The 17,245-nt window shown below is 38.2% G+C and overlaps 1 protein-coding gene across 1 annotated transcript; it reads left to right on the top strand.

Moving 5' to 3' along the window:
• The first annotated feature begins 4,750 nt into the window (after positions 1 to 4,750).
• On the top strand, positions 4,751 to 15,215 carry C3AR1 (complement C3a receptor 1). Its single transcript, XM_036251382.1, has 2 exons — positions 4,751 to 4,812; positions 13,224 to 15,215. The coding sequence occupies exon 2, from the start codon at positions 13,234 to 13,236 to the stop codon at positions 14,683 to 14,685; it is 1,452 nt and encodes a 483-aa protein (XP_036107275.1). The 5' UTR covers positions 4,751 to 4,812; positions 13,224 to 13,233; the 3' UTR covers positions 14,686 to 15,215.
• Positions 15,216 to 17,245: the final 2,030 nt, after the last annotated feature.

Consider the following 17,245-nt stretch of genomic DNA (forward strand, 5'->3'; position numbering starts at 1 on the left):
CACCATTTTCCCCTACATGGCTGACAAATGTGCTCAATGTAAAATGACTTGAAGAGATTTAGAAGGAGCATTTATTTCACCTGAAACGGGTATGTGTGATATTGTGATTTATAATAAGAAATTGACATCCTTGTCTCTGCTCCCTGTTCCTGACAGAGGGTTCCAAAAACCTTGTAAATTCCTAACTAATAAGCACCAAGAGCCTCTTCTGTTCTAATACGTGGTCTTTGACACTGGTTCGTGGCACAGGGCTCCTGAAAGCCTTGTAATTTCCTGAATGATAGAAGTGTCTTTTGTTCTAATGAGACAACTCTGGTGGGCTCCCAGATGGATCCTGGATGAGGGTTGGTTGGTCAGTAGAAAAACAAAGCCATGATTAGAAGCTTAAAATTTTAGTACCCCCCTCTCCATTCTCTTGAAAAGGAAAAAAGCCTGAAAAATGAGTTAATAATTTATCACGTCTACATGATAAAGCTTCCATAAATCTCAAAAGTACAGGGTTCAGAAAGCTTCCAGGTACAGGTGAACACATCCACACCGAGAGAGTAGTGTAACCTCAACTCCACATGGACAGAGCTGTGCTCAGGACACTCCCAGACCTCACCCTATGTATCTCTTCATCTGGCTGTTCACCTGTATCCTTTATCATATCCACTAATAATCTGGTAAATGTAAGTAAATGTCCCCCTGAGTTCTTTGAGCCACTCCAGTGAATAATCAGATCTAAGGGGGATGAGGTCATGGGATCCTCTACTTTGTAGCCAAGTTGGGCAGAAGTTGTGGGTAACCTGGGGACCTACTAGTTGAGATTGGCATCTGAAGTGGGAAACAGTCTTATGGGACTGAGCCCATATAATGTGGTATCTGACACTATGTCCAGTTAGATGTGTTTGAAATTAGTTAAACTGTGTGAAATGCAGCTGGTGTCACAGAATTGCTTACACACGTTTTAATTACCAGTGTAAGAAGTGCTGTCAACTTGTGAAAGAAAAGGAAACACACTGGAGATGAAGAACTGTAGGGTATTTCCCTCCACAGAATGGAAAAAGTGGGTGGTTTTCTAACCCAGTATGTTTGTGTAACACCACATTCTTTTACACACATGCTACTGGACATGAAATGGGGAAGGAAAGGCAAAGAAGAAAAAAATGAAGAAGACATTGTCTAAATAATTCACAAATAGGATAGCTAACCTAAAATACCAATCAAAAATTTATCTAGACCTACAAAATTTATGACAGCCATCCACCCCTCAATAGTTCTGAATTCTGTCCCCTGAATAAAATGTCTACGGTTTCTCATTAGGTTAGATAAACACAAACTGAAGCATCATATCTTTGTCTACTTTCATTTTTATGTAACTAAACTCACAAAAAGTGTTAATTAAGCTCAGTTTACTTCCCCTCTAGCCTCCCTTCCTTGGCTGTCCTGGATACATACTATAATAGAAAATCAATAACCAGCAAATTAATAGAAGAAGAGAGTGAGTTAAATTTTCTTTAAACCACTCAGATTCTGAATGATTTTTCATGCCAAATATGGCTGATTTCTTCAAGATCTAAGCATAAGTGTATTGGATATTTATCATTATAATTTCATTGAATAGTATGTTATTATACAGTTTTTGTTTTATTTACTTTTTAGCTGAATTACTTTAGCTTCTGGGCAACTTTGTTCTTCAATTTGTATTTCTACTTGGTTTTACTATAACTATCTGCATAATTAAGCAGCTATGCTGTAGGGAGCAGAGAGTATGTCTAATATGCATCCTTGAGGGCCATGGGTTGCAATTTGATTTGACAGAAAGGATGTGACTGGGAAGGGAACATTCTGTAGACTATTTGCTGCATGTCCATGATGGGAAACTAGTTTTTATCTAATAGGTAACTGGAAGCCACATTCATTTTTTGACATAATAATTGCTAACATTTATTGAATGCAGGCACTGTTTAAAGTGCTTTGCATATATTTATTTACATTAACAATTCTATAGAGTAGGTACATCAAATATTTGATTTAGTCATTTCCCAGCCAGGGATATAGAAAGCATTGTAGGTATTTCGAACAGGGCATTTAATACAAGAATTTGGATACAAAAGTATTGGAAGAACTAGAGAGATAAATGAGGAGAAAATAATATAACTACAAGAGACTGCTTCCCTAAAATTGGAAGAAAAAACTGGAAAAGCAAGTTGCCTAGAATGGGCAAGTGTGTACTTGTCTTTGAGACTGGGGCTCTTGCTGCTGCTTAGCAGAAATCTAGGAACTCACAGGCCTGTGGCTGCTGCTGCAACTACTACCCTGCTAGAGCCCACAGTTACCAGCACCTGCTAGGGCCACACCTGGCATTTCCGTGTAGGAGCCCACCAGAGTTTTCTGCCTTTGAAGAAACCAAAAACTAAATGATTCCTCTTTCAATCTCTCTGTATGTGTTTTATTTTAATGTTTAAATGTTTATTCTCTTATACAGTTTTTGTTCTTTTACTTTAAAAATAGATTTGCAGTCCCTCTGCACAAACCAAGTTCTAGAATCAAATGCACTGATTTTCTTTTCACTTTCCAACAGCACATGACCATGCCCCTCTGGCAGAGCCTTCTCAGAACCTCACTGAAGAGAAGATCTATGAAATGTAGCACCCAGGCCTCCAGTCCAGAGACAGTATGGAAAGAGAGAATGGGCCTGAGTATCAACGGATAATATTTGACACAACCCCCATTTTGCAGGTGAGGAAATAAAAACACAGAGTTTTCATAACTTCTGTACAGTCACACATTTAGTAAGTGACGGAGCTGGGATTCTAACCCAGGCCCTCTGCTTGTCTTTCATTACTCCTTAGTGTGTCCTGTTTACTCCAGCCAAACCACTTTATATGTCATTCATTCATGTTGGGCTCACCCCCACTTTCATATGTGCTCATGTTTTCCCCCTGCTTGAAATGCCCGTTCAGCTTCAAACCCTGATCAAATGGGAGAATTCTAGATTGCTAGATGTAAAAGAAACCTTAAAATAGTTACTCCCAGGCAGTAAAATTGGAAATAAAATCTTTTATATTTTTATCTTCTATACTTCTGTATTTCAATTAATTTTTTATAAGTATGTATTACTCTGGTAGTTAGATAATAACAATGAAAATACTCACTTTCTACTTAATAATTAATTAGATAAAACAATAAAACTCAACTCTTGGCATTTTTCTTGTGTCTTTCTGCCTCAAAAATGTTCCACAGTGATTTGACGACAAGCAAAAGAGGAGCAGATCCTATTGTTTGGACAATAAGTTAACTAATATGGACTGAAGCCCTTACCACAGGCAAGAGTGTTCAAGTACTTTTGACCCAAATAAACCTTATTTCATATGCATACATGTAAAAGAATAATGTGAGTGAGAATTCCTTATGATGTATACTTTAAGCAGGAATTATTGCTTAAGGTTCTGCTTCAATCTTCTGCACTCTTGCCTAATGAAACACAATCAAATTCCCCAGACTCCTGTCTGTACCCCAATGCTTAAAGTACTCTCCCACCCACCCCCTTCTCATTATGCTCTACTTAAACACTCTAACCAGTTTGTCATCTTTTTCTGCCTATAGAAGTCCTATACTTTAAAAAACAACAACAGCCCTGGCCGGTTTGGCTCAGCGGTTAGAGCGTTGGCCTGCGGTCCGGAGAGACCCAGGTTCGGTTCCCGCTAAGGGCATGTACTTCGGTTGCAGTTTGTCCCCAGCTCTGGTTGGTCGTGTGGGTGGCAGCCACTCGAGGTGTCCCTTTCACGTCGATGTTTCTCTCTCTCTCTCTGTTCCTCTCTCTCCCTCCCACTCTATCTGTACAAAAAATGGAAAAATGTCCTCGGGTGAGGATAAAAAAAAAAAAAAAAATTAAAAAAACAACAACAACTATTTTTTATTGACTTTTTTAAAGAGAGAGGAAGGGAAAGAGAGATAGAAACATTGATGTGAGAGGAATACGTTAATTGGCTGCCTCCTGCATACCCCTTACTGGGGATCAAGCCCACACTTCAGCATGTGCCCTGACAGATAATGAAACTGGGAACTTTCAGTTCATGGGAGGGGATGTTCAATCCACTGAGCCACTCTGGCCGGACATAGAAGTCCTATACTTTTTAAAATCTTATTTCTACCTTAGACTTTCCTAGATTGCTCCAGGCTAAATATACCCTCACTTGTTGTGCTCTACTATTTTACTCCTATGTTTATATTGTCATAGTTTGAGTTATATTATAGTTGTGTGTGTGTGTGTGTGTGTGTGTGTGTGTGTGTCTACTAGATTGAGACTCTCAAGAAATAAGAACATAGTTTAATTTATCTTATTTTGGCAGGGCACATTTTTTTACACTTATTAAGCATTTGAAAGATGTTATCTGAGATTCATTACATGGAGTTGTGCAGGTCATTCCTGTCAATCATTCTCCATCTCCACCCTCACATACCACAGGGTCATTTTGGTGTGTTTCTAGAACAAAACAAAAGCAAACACAAAGTGAATAGCATACAAACGTAAGTATTCTCTTTCTCACCATGCTCTGTCCTGCAGAAAGCTATGCCCTCTCGCTTCTGTTTTTTTACATTTCTTATCTAATACATTTAGAAATGACTTTGGAACTCTTCCTGTGAAGTCAAATAGTAGACAAAAATGTGGGTTTCAATTTATCAACACAACGAAAAGAGGAAGAGCTCAGCAAATTTCCTAAACATACTTCATGACTTGATTGTGGTTAAGTGTGAGGACCACACAGAACTCTTGGAGGCCTCCAGATCGCTGCTGAAGCCTTCAGCTACTGTCTCAGGTTTCTGGTAAGTTGACTTGCACTTACTTTGTTTTGCTCATTCTGCATGATGATTGAAAGGAGGGTCATTATCTTCTATGTCCCCTTATTCCTTCCCAACTTACATATCCTTTGTTTTCTCCCCAGGTGCATCTTTCTTCTTCTAAATATTCCATATTCTATTTATCTTTGCCCTTATTATATTCATTCTGAACTAATAGTGCATTTTATGTCATTTTCCCCTCTGTTAGATTGCTCTGATTCTCCTGACCTTTGATTTCAGTTTTCTTCAATAGTTTTGTTTTTCAAGTCACTGGTTGCCTATCTTATATAGAGATATTTATATATACATATATGTATATATATTCTTATCCCATTTCCCTGTTATTTTTATTTATCCTGTTACTTATTCCTTCTTGCTACTGACTGTTACCCTATCATTAGTATATGATTCTGGAATCTACTTTTCCTATTATAGTTGAATTTTAGTTGCAAATTTTACTTATCTTTAGTTACTGTTAGTCAATTCAGTGTTAAAAATAAAATTTTAAATTCTCTATCTTAAATGTAGAGGTATTCTTAAGTCCAAACATTTGGAGAATCGTAAAAAGTGATTTTGTTCTGAAAGACTTCACAATTCTGATTTATATATACTTTCATTTCAAGACAAATACTATGTGATATTTAAAATAGCCCTGGCCGGTTTGGCTCAGCGGTTAGAGCGTCGGCCTGCGGTCCGGAGAGACCCGGGTTCGGTTCCCGCTAAGGGCGCGTACCTCGGTTGCAGTTTGTCCCCGGCCCTGGTTGGTTGTGTGGGTGGCAGCCACTCGATGTGTTCCTTTCACGTCAATGTTTCTCTCTCTCTCTCTGTTCCTCTCTCTCCCTCCCACTCTGCCTGAACAAAAAAAAAACAATGGAAAAATGTCCTCAGGTGAGGATAAAAAAATAATAATAATAAAATAAAATAGCTCAGGCTAGCCTGGCCAGTGCGGCTCAGTGGTTGAGAGTTGACCCATGTACCAAGACGTCATCGGTTCGATTCAGAGTCAGGGCACATGCCCAGGTTGTGGGCCAAATCCCCAGTGGGGAGCATGCAGGAGGCGGCCAATTGATGTTCTCTCTCATCAATGTTTCTATCTCTCTCTCTCTTTAAAATCAATAAAGAAAAAATTTGTTTTAATAATAAAATATCTTAGGCTAGATTACTCAATTGCTTTATATTGGAAGTTTGCTCTTGTTGGTCTCTAATACTTCGATTTGTGCAGCTCGTGGTACCTTCCCCTTTGTTAACAATACCAAAGGCTTTTCAGTTTGATTCTTTTTGGGGGGGAGAATATTGGATACTTTATTCCACAGGCAGTGGGAGTTTTACTTTTCACTTATTCTCTGACCTAAAAATAGTACACCAAAAGAGGACCATCTCAAAATTAATTCTAAAATTTTATTTAAATGTTCACTGCATTTTACCCAGTTCACGGGAGATTGAACCACCACTCTTGCACTGTGTTATGGAGAGTGTGTTATTAGTACAGTTTAGGAAAGTATTTTTTTAATTAATTTATTTTTTATTTATTATTGTCTTGGTTACAGATGTTTCTCTTCCTCTTCCCTCCTGCCCCATTCCCAGCTTTGTTGTCTATGTTCATTGGTCATGCATACATGCATGTAAGTTCTGTGGTTTACCTCTTCCCCCGCCAACCTCCCCTCCTCTGAGGCTTGTCAGTCTGTACCCCACCTCTATGTCTCTGGGTTAATTTCGTTCAGCAGTTTGTTTAGTTCATTATATTCCACAAATTAGTGAGATCATGTGATATTTGTCTTTCTCTGCTTGGCTTGTTTTGTTTAGCTTAATACTCTCCAGGTCCTTCCAAGCCATCTCAAAGGATAACAGATCTTTCTTTCTTACAGCTGCATACTATTCCATTGGGTACATATACCACAGCTTTTTTTTTTTTTTTTTCATCCTCACCCAAGGACATTTTTCCATTTTTTGTACAGATATAGTGGGAGGGAGAGAGAGGAAGAGAGAGAGAGAGAAACATCGATATGAAAGGGACACATCGAGTGGCTGCTATCCGCACGACCAACCAGGGCCGGGGCAAACTGCAACCGAGGTACGTGCCCTTAGCAGGAACTGAACCTCTCCAGACCACAGGCCGACGCTCTAACCACTGAGCCAAACCGGCCAGGGCTTTTTTTTTTTTTTTTGAAAAGAGAAATATGACATTTAATAATGAGAGTTGGAGGATTCAATAGATCATTTTCAGTAATTGATAGAACAAAAAAATAAAGAAAATTAACAAGGATATAGAAGACTTGAACAATATTATCTACTAGACCTATATGACATTTATAGAATAATTCACCCAACAAAAGCAAGATCCACATTTTTTTCAAATGCACATGGAATATTCTCCAGGACAGACTATATCTTAGACGATATAACAAGTCTCAACAAATATCAATGGACTGGAATCTTGCAAAGTATGTCTCGTTACCACATAGAAACAAATTAGAAATCAATAACAAAAAGACATTGAGAAGCTAACAAACATTTGGAAAAATAAAGTACCTCTATGTAATCAGTGGGTGAAATAAAACATTATAAGAGAAATTAGAAAATATTTTGAAGTGAACATGTATGAAATTGAATTATATTGTAATTTATAAGATTCAGACAAATCAATTCCTTAAAAATATTTAGATTTTAAGGTCTGTAATAAAAAAAGGAATTTATAAAAGTTTTATTTATTAAAGCAAAAAAAGAACAATCTAAATGCAAAGAATGAAGAGTAAAAATAATATAAATCAGAGAAGAAATAGATGAAATAGAAAACAGAAACATTTTTTGAAATCATAAGTTGGTTCTTTGAAAAAATAAAGTTGACAAAACTTTTTTTTCAATTATGGAAAATATTATTTATTCTTTTTATATTTATTTTTATTTATTAATTTGTTTTTGTTACAGATGTTTCTCATTTTTCCCCCATTGACAGCCTCCTCCCCTTCCCACCGCCCCATCCCCAGCTTTTTTTTTTTTTTTATCCTCACCCGAGGACATTTTTGCATTTTTTGTTCAGACAGAGCAGGAGGGAGAGAGAGGAAGAGAGAGAGAGAGAAACATCGATGTGAAGGGACACATCGAGTGGTTGCCACCCGCACGACCAACCAGGGCCGGGGACAAACTGCAACCGAGGTACATGCCCTTAGCGGGAACCGAACCCGGGTCTCTCTGTACTGCAGGTCGACGCTCCAACCGCTGAGCCAAACTGGCCAGGGCCCATCCCCAGCTTTGTTGTCTATGTTCATTGGTCATGCATACATGTATGTAAGTTCTATGGTTTACCTCTCCCCCCCCAACCCCCTCTTCTGAGGCTTGTCACTCTGTACCCCACCTCTATGTCTCTGGGTTAATTTTGTCCAGCAGTTTGTTTAGTTCATTATATTCCACAAATTAGTGAGATCATGTGATATTTGTCTTTCTCTGCTTGGCTTGTTTTGCTTAGCATGATACTCTCCAGGTCTTTTCATGCCATCTCAAATGATAAGAGATCTTTCTTTCTTACTGCTGCATAGTATTCCATTGTGTACATGTACCACAGCTTTTAATCCACTCATCTACTGATGGACACTTGGGTATTTTTCAGATCTTAGCTATTGTAAATAGTGCTGCTATGAACATAGGGGTACATATATTCTTTCTGATTGGTGTTTCAAGTTTCTTAGGGTATATTCCTAGAAGTGGGATCACTGGGTCAAATGGGAGTTCAATTTTTAACTTTTTAAGGTAACCCTATAGTGTTTTTCACAGTGGCGGCACCACAGTTATATGATTTTTTGTAGTGAAAAGAGTATCAGCCTGACAGTCATTGGACCTAGGATCTGTGAACCTTCCTAGTTACATATATGTAAATGTCAACTAATTTGCTGAGTATCAATGTCAAAAACTGCAAAATAAAAATAGAGACAATGATAGATGATTGCTAAGTTTATTTTCCACCCTAGCAATCTATGACTGTATCTTTTTCTCAGTATTTTATGGGCCTACGCATGAATACACGTGTTAGAGTAGAACAGGGGACCAGGGTTGCTGCCATGCACAACAAGGCAGGAAGGGACCCTGACAGGACTTGAATATTTGAGTAGATAAGACTATAGAAAAGAGAAAGAGAATAACTTTTTCTAATTATTATTTTTGTTGACTCAGTTACTCTTACTTCTGCTAATTTTTTAAGACCCATGATAACATTCGGTTAACTCAGCAGAACTCTTTCTTAGTCACAAAAATATTTTGGGCCTCTGTAAAGGGAAACATAAAATGCTGTTTTAGCCACTAAGAACTGGAAACTGGAAAACAAAAAGGAAGTTAGAAGAGACAGCATACTTACTGAATTAAATGGCTAAAATTAGAATTCTAAACTCAGTTAAAAAAGAAAAAAATAAACCTTCCAAAGGAACATCCATCCATTCAAGTAATATTTAATCTTTACGACATATAAGGCATTGTGCTAAATTCTGTGGAACAAGCTTTTAGGAACAAGATTTATTTTTCTGTCATGAAATTTAAGGCCAGAATGACAAATAGGATAGCCACTATAATAATTACAATGCAAGATAAAATGTATCATTGCACAGAGAGTATGAAAAGAGGTTCAAACCACACGCGTGCACACACACACACACACACACAGACAGATTTAAGAATCTGAAGAAGTAATTTCTGATTGGGATTATTAGAGGAAGTTACAAGAAAAATTTAATATTTGAACTGAATATGAAAGGAGAAATTCTTGAAAAATCACTAGGATTTTAATAGGTAGAGATTAAAGGTGGGGGAAAGAGGAGGTTAGTGTAAAAGACATAATTGCAGATAGAAGTAAATTGCATTAGCCAAGCTACAGAAAATACCATTAACATGAAATAGTGAGCTGTTTAGGAAAAGAATAAAGTAGGGTACATTTTTAGGAATGTTCAGAATTAGGGGAGAGTAATGTCACAGAGGCCAAGAAAAGAGAGTGTTAAGGAGTTAAGCTATCAAATGATACATAATATATTCTGGAGGATGGAGACAGAAAAAAAGATGCTTGTATTTGTTATTTAGAGGTAATTTTAGTGAAGTGATAGGAGCAGAAGACAATTTACACAGGGTTGAGGAGTGATAAGAACAACAGACTCCAGAACAAGCCAGTATCTTTGAAGAAGAAAAGCTAGACTAAATTAAGACACTTAAGAAACATAACATCCTGATGCAAGTGTGATCCTAGATTGGATATAATTGTGGGCAAATCAGCTATAAAAAAAATTTCTGGGACAGTTGGAAGAATTGAGTAAAGATTGAGTATTCTTTAAGGTACAATTATACTGTATATTGTGGAGACAAGACTGAAAAAAAAGAGATCAGTTTATAAAACAATATGCATTTACACCCACATTCATAGCAGCATTATTCACAATAGCTAAAAGGTGGAAGCAACTCAAAAGTCCACTGACAGCCCAGCCAGTGTGGCTCAGTGGTTGAGCATTGACCCATGCACCAAGAGGTCACCAGTTCAATTCCTGGTCAGGGCACATGTCCAGGTTGTGGGCCCAATCCCCAGTGCCCGGCATGCAGAAGGTGGCCAATCGATATTCTCTCTCATTGATGTTTCCATCTCTCTCTCTCTCTCCCTAAAAACCAATAAAGAAAAAATATTTTTTTTTAAAAAGTCCATTGACAGATGAATGGATAAACAAAATGTGGCCTTTTATATACAACGGAATATTATTTAGTCTTACTAGTGAAGAAAATTCTGACACATGCTACAACATGAATGAATCTTAAGGACATTATGCTAAGTGAAATAAGTTAGAGACAAAAAGGCTGAATGTTATATGATTCTACCTGTACATCGTCAGTTGCATGGAAACAGAAAATAGAATGGGGGTTGCCAGAGGCTGAAGGAGAGAGAGGAAGGGAATATCGAAGAGGTAAAGAGTTTCAGTTTTGCAATGTGAAAAAGTCCAGGATTTTGTACAATAATGTGAATATATTTAACACTACTGAACTATATACTTAAAAATTATTAAGATGGTAGCCCTGGCAGGTTTGGCTCAGCGGTTAGAGCGTAGGCCTGCAGTCTAGAGAGACCTGGGTTTGGTTCCCGCTAAGGGCACGTACCTCGGTTGCAGTTTGTCCCCGGCCCTGGTTGGGTCGTGTGGGTGGCAACCACTCGACGTGTCCCTTCCATGTCGATATTTCTCTCCCTCTCTCTCTCTCTCCCTCCCACTCTATCTGAACAAAATATCGAAAAATGTCCTCAAGTAAGGATAAAAAAGAAAAATTATTAAGATGGTAAATTTTATGTTACATGTATTTCACCACAATTTTAAAAATTTAAGCACCAAATGCACATTTGATCTAATTTTGTTCAATTTTACATAACAAAAATATATATACAAGTGTATATACACACATATATATATTGCATATAGAAGATCCAAAGATTGGCCAGGCCAGTGTGGCTCAGTGGATTGAGTGTCATCCTATGGACTGAGAGGTCCCAGGTCAACTCCTGGTCAGGGAATATGCCAAGGTTGGGGGCTTGATCTCCAGTAGGGAGTGTGCAGGAGGCAGCCAATCGATTTATCTCTCTTACATTGATGTTTCTCTCTCTCTCTCTCTCTACCTTCCTCTTTCTCTAAAAAATAAAATAAATATGAAGGGAAAAAAGATCCAAAAGTTGTAAATTAAGATGTTAAAGTAGTAATTAATAACTGGTAGAATATGATGTTTTTATTTTGTTATACTTGTCTACATTTTCCAATTTTTTTTCATATATGTTTTCTCCTTCTGTAACAATAAAACTATTATTTTTGTTATATTCAATATAAAACAAATAAGCAAGAAAGAAATGATGGGTGGTGAGAAAAATCAATGTCAAGAGAGTAAGCAACTTTTGAGAAATTGAACAGCAAAAGGAAAAGCCAAGGTTGTATCTAAAAGACGTAATTGAGTCTAGGACCTTTTTCTGTACTGGTGAGTCCTTTGAAAATCTGGTACAGAGAATGGATGCACCTTTCATCCTCAAGGAAATGAAAATATGTAGTTAAAATTTTTTCCGTATTATTTGAGGGGTGCGGGAGATTCTCAAAGTCCTTTCATGGATTTAAAGTTGGGAACCCTTGGTATAATAGTTATTGTTTGTTTGTCCATTAGACTCATTTGTTTGTTTTTAAAAGGGAATAATAGGTAAGGAAAGAAATCAGTGGAGAATGAGAGATTAAGAGTGCAAGAAGCCCTGGCTGGTTTGGCGCAGTGATTAGAGCGTTGGCCTGCAGTCCAGAGAGACCCGGGTTCGGTTCCCGCTAAGGGCGCGTACCTCGGTTGCAGTTTGTCCCTGGCCCTGGTTGGGTCATGTGGGTGGCAACCACTCGATGTGTTCCTTTCACGTCGATGTTTCTCTCTCTCTCTCTCTCTCTCCCGCTCCCAGTCTATCTGAACAAAATATCGAAAAATGTCCTCGAGTAAGTATAAAAAAGAAAAATTATTAAGATGGTAAATTTTATGTTACATGTATTTCACCACAATTTAAAAAATTTAAGCACCAAATGCACAATTGATCTAATTTTGTTCAATTTTACATAACAAAAAATATATATACAGATGTACAAGTGTATATACACACATATACACAGTATATAAAAGATCCAAAGATTGGCCAGGCCAGTGTGGCTCAGTGGTTTGAGTGTCATCCAATGGACTGAGAGGTCCCAGATCAACTCCTGGTCAGGAAATATGCCAAGGTTGGGGGCCAAATCCCCAGTGGGGGGGGCATGCAGGAGGCAGCGAATCAATGTTCTCTCTCATCAATGTTTCTTTTTTTTTTTTTTTTATCCTCGCCCGAGGACATTTTTCCATTTTTTGTTCAGGTAGAGTGGGAGGGAGAGAGAAGAACAGAGAGAGAGAAACATCAATGTGAAAGAAACACATCGAGTGGCTGTCACCCGCACGACCAACCAGGGCCGGGGACAAACTGCAACCGAGGTACATGCCCTTAGCGGGAACCGAACCCGGGTCTCTCCAGACCGCAGGCCGACGCTCTAACCGCTGAGCCAAACCGGCCAGGGCTCATCGATGTTTCTATCTCTGTCTCCCTCTCTCTTCTTCTCTCTCTAAAATCAATAAAGAAAAAAAAGAGTGCAAGAAAAAGGAGAAATTTACATTGATATAAACTTCCAGATGAGGATATTATTTTGATGCACATTTAAATTGGTACAGTAGATTTTAAATGGTCTATCAGAATGTTTTGTGTGATCCAATGTGAAATCAAGGAATACAAACTGAAACAGAACAAGGGCCTGTGCGGGTCTACATTATTATGTGGGAAGATTAAATTCCTAAGATACTTATTTTTTAAAAAGATAATATTACTTTAAACACGTTTGTTCATCTTTTTGCAGAAGTTTAACAATGGAGTCTTTCTCTGATGAGACCAATTCAACTGACGTACACTCGCAGCCCTGGAATGAACCCAAAATAATTCTGTCCATGGTCATTCTCAGCCTCACTTTCTTATTGGGATTGCCAGGCAATGGGATGGTGCTGTGGGTGGCTGGCCTAAAGATGAAGTGGACAGTGAACACAGTTTGGTTTCTCCATCTCACGCTGGCAGACTTCCTGTGCTGCCTCTCCTTACCCTTCTCCCTGGTTCACTTGGTACTCCAAGGACACTGGCCTTATGGTTGGCTCCTATGCAAGCTCATTCCCTCTATCATCATCCTCAACATGTTTGCCAGCGTCTTCCTGCTGACCGCCATTAGCCTGGACCGCTGTCTTTTGGTACTCAAGCCAATCTGGTGCCAGAATCACCGCAATGTGAGGGCAGCCTTCACTATCTGTGGATGTATCTGGGTGGCAGCTTTTGTAATGTGTATACCTGTGTTCATATACCGAGAAATGTTTACTATAAACAACCAAAATATGTGTGGTTACAATTTTGATGCCGATAACTCATTGAATGATTTAGACATCACCTTTGATCAACTCGAAAATGAGTTTCTTGACAACCCCAATGTTTGGTTGCCTGGAAAAATGGATGATAGATTAGATGCTTTCCCTTTACAAACAAATGATCCTCGGACAGCTACCACTCTCCTCCATTCTCAGACATTTCAAAGACCTCCTGGAGATTCACTCCCTGTGGATTCAGCTAGATTATCTAATCAGCATTCATATTATAATGTAATTAAACCAGATGTTGAGGCCTCTACAATCTCCTCTGGCCTTCCCATTGAAGATCACAGAATTAATCCACTGAATAACTCTGATGCTTTCCTCTCTGCGGATTTAGAGCTGTTCTCTACTGGTTCCTCTGGCAATGCCTTATACTCAACTGAGCCACCAAAAGATGACCAGTTTGATACTGAAGACTTCTTTGAATATGACAATCAACCTCCAACACCCCTGGTGGTAATAACCATGACTAGGCTAGTGATGGGTTTCCTGCTGCCCTTTATTGCCATGGTGACCTGTTACAGCCTCATTATCTTCCGAATGCGACGGGGTCGCTTCACCAAGACAAGAAGCAAAACCTTCCAAGTGGCCGTGGTGGTGGTGGTTGTCTTCCTTGTCTGCTGGGCCCCATACCACATTATTGGAGTCCTCTCTTTGTTCATTGACTCAGAGACTCCCTTTGGGGAAGCTCTGCTATCCTGGGACCATGTGTCCATTGCTCTAGCATCTGCCAATAGTTGCTTCAATCCCTTCCTCTATGCCTTGATGGGGAAAGATTTCAGAAAGAAAGCAAGGCAGTCCGTGCAGGGCATTCTGGAGGCAGCTTTCAGTGAGGATCACACACATTCTACCAGTTGTACCCAAAGCAAAGTCTTTTTGGAAGGAAACAGTAGCAGTAGAGCTGTGTGACAACATGGAGCATTTGACCCAAGCACATGATCCAAGCAGAGCTTCTTAGGTATTCACCACGTGTGACATGTTTCTAAGAGGATGAGGGACATGGTGAGCAGGGATTTTAGAAAACAGCAAAGACTCAAATTAGAGGTCTTCAAAATGTGGTCCCAGACTAGTGACATCAGCATCACATGGAAACTTTTCAGTCCAACACCTGACTTGTAAACAAGCTCTTGTTTCTGATTAATGCTATATTTGAGGGACAATGCACAAATTAGTCTATTTCTATCCCAAACTAAACCGCCTGAGATAAATGAGAATCTAGTCTGTTGTAAAATGATCTTTCTTTCCATCTTTAAGTTTTCTATTTAGTATATCTAAATTCCCTTCCGTATTCATTTTTAAAACCAATTCTTCTAGCTCTGAGTGAAAGATGATCATTTATTCTATGGCTTTATTGTTGTACTGGTGTGGTGGTGGAGATGGTTTTAAATAAAGAGGTCAGGTAGGGGGTAGCAAAGGGTAAAGGGGGCCAAATATGGTGACAGAACATGATTTGATTTGGGGTGGTAGGCACACAATGCAATATACAGAGCATATATGATAGAAATGTACACTTGAAACCTGTATGACTTCATTAAACAATGTTGCCCCAATAAATTTAATGAAATAAAACAAAATTTTAAAGAAGGTGCAAGAAGAAATGGTCTATAAAAATAAGGATTTATAGACTGAGTCTGGAGCAGAATACAATGCCAGATGCTTCCTATTTGAAATACTCATGGATACAGGACATAATTCCAAGTTTCCGTTATTGCAACTTAAGCATCTCATGTAAACACAGACTACTAAGGCATCTAACAACTTACTCAGGATCTGGAATGTAAGCTGCCCTTTGAGGAGTGCTCTTGTTTTTGTTTTCTCTTTCTGCCTATTGATAGAGTCATCTACCTCCCACTCCTTGTCTTAAATTCCTTAATTCCCTTACTTCTCCCCTGCCTCTAAGTTTTCTTTCACATTAGACTAACCTCTAATTTCAAAAGTTTAGAATCATTGAAAAATGACTTAAGTACCCTCCAGGAATACCATCAAACTTATTAAAACATGACTCTAGGTGTGCGTCTTTCATGTTATAATTACTGAAAGTATCTTTAGGTTTTTTAATTAAACTTTATCGAAGTAATACATACACATAGTTTAAAGAGATTGAAGGTTTATAATGAAATATGAGAAGTTTCCTGCCACACTTGGCCCGACCACTCCCTCTTCCTACTCCCATTTCTCAGAGATAACCCTTGTAACAATTTTAGATGGTTCTTCTGATATTTGCAATATTTCAAAGTCATGGTCTTATGCTGATTGTTTTTGTAGACATGATAAAATGACTTCTTGTTTTGCAAGATAAAGAATTTCATCTGAGCATATTCATATTTTTTTGTTTACCCAGAGTCCCCATATTCATTAACCATACTTTTAATTCATGACCACACATTTTCTTCCACTTTCTCTCTCCATTCATCTATATAGCTTTTCTTCTATTCTTCTTTCATTTTATAAAAACATTATTCAATTCCTACCACCTTCTCCTTTTCTGTGTATATAAACCTATATGTGTTAAACTTCTAAAATTTCAGGCTTGTTTGTACTTCAACATAGCTTCATCTAAACTGAATAAAATAATTTAATCTAAAGACAGAAAACGAGAAGTTTTAGACTTACAATTGTTGAGGTGAGGGTCTGCACTACAAATTTGTTACATATGCTATACAGGAAATGTCAAATAGCTAGAAATTCTTGCATTTGTGAGGTAATATCTGATATAATGTGCATTTGCGATGTTAATTTTTATTTTAATCTGCTTATATATTTGAAGGAATAAATGCTTGCTTTCTTGTGGTTCCTTGCAAGGCTCAGAGATTCATGGATTCTTTTAACTGTGTGACACTCAGAATATCTCATAATTTCTAGATATGCATCAAATAAATCTTACTGTGAGTAGCTGTAGGCTTGCAATAATAACAACTGGCTAGGCTTCTGGAAATCCCAGCACATCTCACAAGACCCTGGGTATAAGTCCCAAACTCCTGAGGTTAGTATATAGGACATTAGTATGAATGAACTTGGCATAGTTACAAAGATTCAATAGTTGGCATTGTTGGACTCCTTCTAGAGTACCATTTACCTTGGAAATGTAATCTGAAAAATTCCTACAATTGGAATTTCCTCATTGCTGATGAAAAACTCTGTAAATACTCACAGGAAGTCTTCAATTGAGACCCAACTCCTCCCCAAACTGTAGTATCTTTCATCTTTACTTTTTTTTTCTTTTGGTACGTGCCCCTATCAGGAACCGAACCCAGGACTCTCTGATCCGCAGGCTGACACTCCAACCACTGAGCCAAACTGGCCAGGGCATATCTTTCATCTTTAAACTATCCCAGAATGAAAGCAAGATGGCCTTGTCCACACGTCCAACTACAGAGGGTGACTGTCTCTCCCAACAATATTTCATTATCTTTTTAAAAAAAATTTTATTTTTTATCCTCACCTCAGGACATTTTTTGCATTTATTTTC

The sequence above is a fragment of the Molossus molossus genome, unplaced genomic scaffold (assembly GCF_014108415.1).
Source record: "Molossus molossus isolate mMolMol1 unplaced genomic scaffold, mMolMol1.p scaffold_m16_p_10, whole genome shotgun sequence".
Taxonomy (NCBI): domain Eukaryota; kingdom Metazoa; phylum Chordata; class Mammalia; order Chiroptera; family Molossidae; genus Molossus; species Molossus molossus.

What these genes read in the sequence shown, in the direction of transcription:
- C3AR1 (XM_036251382.1), top strand. Translation starts at nt 13,234, where the DNA reads ATGGAGTCTTTCTCTGATGAGACCAATTCAACTGACGTACACTCGCAG.